Genomic DNA, 5,149 nt, shown 5'->3' on the forward strand with positions numbered 1-5,149 from the left:
GGGTGTGCAGGTGTCTCTGTGCAGGCAGCAGCAGCCTGACTTCTCCCAGCTGCCGCTTTCCCCGGGGAGGGACGAGCCTTCCTGCCTTATTCTTCCGCTGTAGCCCTTTGGGTCGGCCCCAGTCTGGGGTGTGGGGAGGATGGCGCTCGGACACTGGCGGCCCAGCTGTGAGGGGACTGCTGGAGCGGCTCGGTGCAGGGGAAACGCGGTGCAGGGGAAACGAGTGGATTAGAAAGCACGGGAGCCCTGGGGGGCAGAGGACTCTGAGGCTGGAGGTGCGAGAAGGGCGGGACCGTCTGTCCCCAAGCAGATAATGCGTCCGCATGTGTGAACTCAAGAGCAGCAGGGACGCTGCTGGCGTCCGGGGGGCTTGCAGTGTCCTGGGGGTTCGCCTTAACCAGGATCCGCTGTCTTACTACGGAGGGGGAGAGAGCTGGGGGGACTCTGAGAGGGGCGAGGGGCAGGGAGCCCCAGCTCAGGGGCAGGCCTGTCCTGTGCTCTCCAGCCAGAGCCACAGAAACCCGGAAGGGAAAGGCCAGAGTCTGCCCCGTGGGGCGCCCTCGCCCCGCGCCCCGCCAGCTCAGCCTGGGCAGGGGCCCAGCGTTGGGCAGGACGCGCCCGAGCTCCGGCCACCAGCGCCGCTGGGAAACCGGATCGGAGCCGCGCAGCTCTCCGGTCCCAGGAGCCGACCTCTCCAGGCCGGGGGCCCCCGGCCCCCCAGCCGGCGCCCTCCCAGCAGGCTGGCGGCCACTGGCCCCGCTCTGGTCTCTGAGCGCCGTCCCACAGCCAGAGTCTCCCTGCCACGTGCAGGCGCAGCCACGTGCCCTGAGCGTTGAGTTTCATGGGCGAGCCGCGAGGCAGCCTCCTCGTCCTCCCTTGGAAGCAGCGGGGCCGTGAGGCTCTCTGCAAGGGGGGGCTGGCCAGCAGGGGCGGGGGTGACCCAGTCACGCCGCTCAGGGCAGCTGAGCAGGTCTTGGGGATCGAGTGGGTCCGTGGGCAGACCAGATGGGGGGATTTCGGCCGGGAACTGCAGGGAGCGGGGTGGAGGTGAGGAGGCTTAGGGGAGACGCCCAAGCCCTCCTAAAAGTGCAGGTTTATTGAAGGATTTTAAGGGGGTGCAGGGGGACGCTGGGTAGTCCCTTCAGTTCTGGGGGAGTGACGGGGCTGGAGCGACGTTAAGGGGGAGTGCACAGTTTCACCAAACCTTTCCTGGGGCTCCGCCCCCCCCAAGCAGGGGTGTTTCTGCAGACCCAACCCGAGTCCCTGAGCTGGAGAGGCCGTGCGCTACCTCAGGGGGTTGGGACACCCCGCCACGCGGGTAAGGGCGGGTGGGGGTGCGGGGCCTTACCACGGGGTCGTAGTCCTTCAGGAAACTCCAGTTCTGCACCCTGCAAGGGAAGCACAGGCAGTGGGCCCCAGGCCGGGCGACCCACCCAGGAAGTCCAGGCGGCTCCCAGAGGGGGGCAGCCCCGAGCGGCGTGGGTTGGGGGAAGACACCCAGTTTCACCTTTCTGCTGCGGACATTAACATTCCCAAGGCTGCTGGGGCGGTCAGGAGCAGGGCACCCCCGGGACCCACAGGCCTGCTCTTGGGGGGCTGTTCCTCTGGGGTGGGGCGGAGGGGTCCTCCTGGGGTTATTCGGGGGTTGCCCTGGGATTTGGGGACATGCACGTGGGTCTCACCATGACTTGCTGTTTGTTTTCAGATAAACCCCTTTGGACTAAGGGGTGGCTTTTGTTTGGGGTCAACAGTAACCTTCCAGTAAGTTCTGCAGAGGGAGGTGGGGAGAAGAGGCGTGAGGGTGCTACCTGCAGGGACGAGGGGGCCTTTATTGTAGCCTCTTGTGTAAAAGCCAAGCAGCACTCTCAGGTCCCCGCAACAGCAGCCCTGTGTCCAGCCTCACTGCCCCTCACCTGCTGGCCTGCGGTCAGTGTCTAGTTGTTTCTTTTTTTTAGATTTTATTTACTTTTGCGTAGAAGAGCTGGGGTGTAGGTAAGAGGTGCTGGGGATCGAGAGGGTTCCCCAGAGACAGTGGGGAGCAGAATAGGCCGATGGACGAGGTCCGCTGCTGAGGGGCCAGCGGGGAGACAGGAGGGGTCTGCTGCGCCCCGGGGTCCCTCCCTGGCCGGAGACCAAACTCGTGCCGCGGGGGCTGTGGACGGCTTCACAGCGCTGCGCTTTAATCCCTTGCGCCGCCAGGGAGGGCCCAGAATTAATTTTTTTTTAAATTAACATAGAAATCACAGGTTTCTTTACACGATTCGTCTTTCTTTCCAAGAACAAAATATGAATATATTGCTGTTTGTGCTCAGCTAAAAGTTCTTTTCGGTTCTTCCAGGCGCCTAGCTGCACCCCCCACCCCTGTCTTTGCTGGTGGTGGGGTCACCAGACCACAAGCCTCGCCCTCTGCAGCTCCCCCTGCAGGGCCAAGTCTCAGGCTCTAAGCAAGCTGTCACAGCCACTGAGGCCCATCCCCGGCCAGGGAGGGACCCCCGGGGCACAGCGGACCCCTCCTGTCTCCCGCTGCCCCTCAGCAGTGTTTCGGTGGATCTGCCTGCTCTGCTCCCCGCTCTGTCTCGGGGAATCATCTGACCCCTGCACCTCTGGCCTGCACCCCAGTTTGTGTGCATCAATAAATCTTTAAACAAAAGATTTACCCTTTAAGATGCCCAGCTCAGTAATTTCCAGTATATCGAGTCGTGGGGCCACCTGCACCCACAGGAGTCCCCGGTCACTGGCCGCCAGTGCTCCCGGCTCTCACGCCTGCGCCTCGAGCCCCCCGGGTCTCCGCGCCTGGCGGGGGCCTCCCGTCCCTGTCTCCCCCGTCCCCGTCTCCGGCAGCTCCTCCTGGACGCGGCTTGGCAGCTTCCTGCTAGGGGAGCTCAGGCTCCACGTGTGTCTGCTCCCTCAGGGACCCCCGGGCACCTCAGTCCCAGCTCCCCCTCCCCCTCCAGACTCTTAGTCCGTTGAGCTCTCACTACGGCTCCCTCCTTGATCCCTGGGGGCTGCTCCGCTTTCCTGGCACCACACAACTCTTTGTAAGTGCGCCTCATGCCTCGACACGTGTCGCACACACGCCACACACCGCGGACACACACGGACACACACGCCACACAGCACGGACACACGCCACACACCGCGGACACACACGCCACACAGCACGGACACACGCCACACACCGCGGACACACACGGACACACACGCCACACAGCACGGACACGCCACACACCGCGGACACACACGGACACACACGCCACACAGCATGGACACACGCCACACACCGCGGACACACACGGACACACACGCCACACACCGCGGACACACACGGACACACACGCCACACAGCACGGACACACAGGTCACACACCGCGGACACACACGGACACACACGCCACACAGCATGGACACACGCCACACACCGCGGACACACACCATGGACACACACGTCACACATCATGCGCACACGGACACACACTACACAGCACGGACACCACACGGGCACACACGCCACACAGCACGGACACACGCCACACACCGCGGACACACACCATGGACACACACGTCACACATCATGCGCACACGGACACACGCTACACAGCACGGACACCACACGGGCACACACGCCACACACCGCGGACTCGACACACCTCACACGTACAGAACACACCGTGCACACGCAGCCTGTGTCACAGCCCGGACACAGCACACACGGACCACGCCCCGGACCACGCCCGTCCTCACGCCCCGGACCACGCCCGTCCTCACGCCCCTCTCACGCCAAGACGGCAGTGATCCTCCCACCAACGCATTCCTGGAATTCCTCCTCCACCTCCCTGTCCACCACAGAGCTGAGCTGCACAGCTGCCCTCTGGCTCTGCCCAGCGCCTCCCAAGTTGCCCCCACCCACAGCCCAGCCCGCTTCAGCGGACCCCAGGAAGCAGCCAGGCTGGTCACTCTCCCGCTGAAGCCCAGGTGTCTCTGCTTACAGAAAACAACTGGCCTCTTTGCTTTGTTTTGTTTTGAAATCAGCCAAGGTCTTCCTGGCCCCTTCTCACATTGCAGGCCCAGACAGCTGAGCTCCCGGGAGGCTGCTGGGCGGTGGGAAGGGCCAGCTCGGGCTTGCCTGCCCCCCCACCCCCACCCGGGCGCCTCTGCCTGCTTTGGTGCCTGGAGGCTGGGAGGACCGAGCTCCACCTGCCCTTTGCCCAGTACAGCGGGTGGACAGGGCGGCCTCGTGGGTACCTTTGGATTGAATGAGTGTGTGGGGGATGTTCTCTCCCCGCATGGCAGCATCTCTCCTCGGAGGGCCCTGGGCTTTGGAGCCCCCAGGGCCTGCACGTAGCCGGCCAGCTCCAGCCGAGTGGCTGCCACAGGGCTGCCGGTCCCGGCATGGAGGAGCTGGGCCGGGCCTGGTCCTGCCTGGCCCGGCCCCGCTCCCTCTCCCCCTCGCCCCTGGGCACGCGCCTGGCCTCCTCCCTCTCCAGAAGCTGCCCAGACCCTGGGTCGGCTGGGCCGGGAGGAGGCCCGGGCAGGCCACTCACCAGCGCCGCTGGCTCCGCCTCTCGGCCTCCAGAAGCTCCCGCCACAGCCGGTCCTGCTGCACGCTGCCTGCTGCCCGGGCTACCTGCTCAGCCTCCTGGCCCCCCGCAGGGCCCCTGGCCACCAAGGGGCCACCCTGGGAAATGGCTGGTGGCCTGGACGAGGGCAGTCGGTACCCCGCAGAGGAGGTTCTCTGGGGGCCAGGGCCAGGGCGGCTCCCCATGGGTGCAAGGGTGTGCGTGCGTGTGCGCACCCGTGTGTGTGCGTGTGCTGTATGTGGACGTGAGAGAGAGAGCGGCTCCTGCCTGAGCTAAGGCCTCTCCAGGGTACCACCCTCCTGTCCCGGAGTGCCCCCCTCAGCGTCCCCCTGGACCTAAGTCACTCTGGCTGATGGACCAGCACAGCTGACCTGCTTGTTTGAAGCTTCTGCCTGTGTTGACTGTTGTCCCGGGAACAGGCAGCTTCCAAATGTGCTCAGGAAGGGGCGGGCCTAAGTGCATCTCCGTGTGGCGAATCTCTGTGTGTCTGTGTGAGTGTCTCTGTGTGTGGTGTGAGAGTCTCTGTGTGCGGTGTGTGTCTGTGTGTGTTGTGTCTCTGTGTGTGGTGTGTG

General features: G+C 64.7%; 1 protein-coding gene across 1 annotated transcript; it reads right to left on the bottom strand.

Moving 5' to 3' along the window:
- Positions 1–580: 580 nt before the first annotated feature.
- Positions 581–4,762, bottom strand: LOC101634014 (chromosome unknown open reading frame, human C2orf50). The gene is made up of 3 exons (XM_004686073.1): positions 4,542–4,762; positions 1,349–1,388; positions 581–1,027 (listed from the first exon to the last, which is right to left on the bottom strand). The coding sequence occupies exons 1-3, from the start codon at positions 4,760–4,762 to the stop codon at positions 581–583; spliced, it is 708 nt and encodes a 235-aa protein (XP_004686130.1).
- Between the last annotated feature and the right edge of the window lie 387 nt (positions 4,763–5,149).

The sequence above is a fragment of the Condylura cristata genome, unplaced genomic scaffold (genome assembly GCF_000260355.1).
Source record: "Condylura cristata isolate star-nosed mole 26May11 unplaced genomic scaffold, ConCri1.0 scaffold00020, whole genome shotgun sequence".
NCBI lineage: Eukaryota > Metazoa > Chordata > Mammalia > Eulipotyphla > Talpidae > Condylura > Condylura cristata.

Excerpts from the sequence above, each read along its gene's own strand:
- LOC101634014 (XM_004686073.1), bottom strand. The coding sequence starts at position 4,762 with ATGGGGAGCCGCCCTGGCCCTGGCCCCCAGAGAACCTCCTCTGCGGGG. Across the intron at positions 1,389-4,541 it reads AGGCGGAGCCAGCGGCGCTG|GGTGCAGAACTGGAGTTTCC; the intron begins GTGAGTGGCCTG and ends CTTCCCTTGCAG. Across the intron at positions 1,028-1,348 it reads TGAAGGACTACGACCCCGTG|TTCCCGGCCGAAATCCCCCC; the intron begins GTAAGGCCCCGC and ends CGCTCCCTGCAG.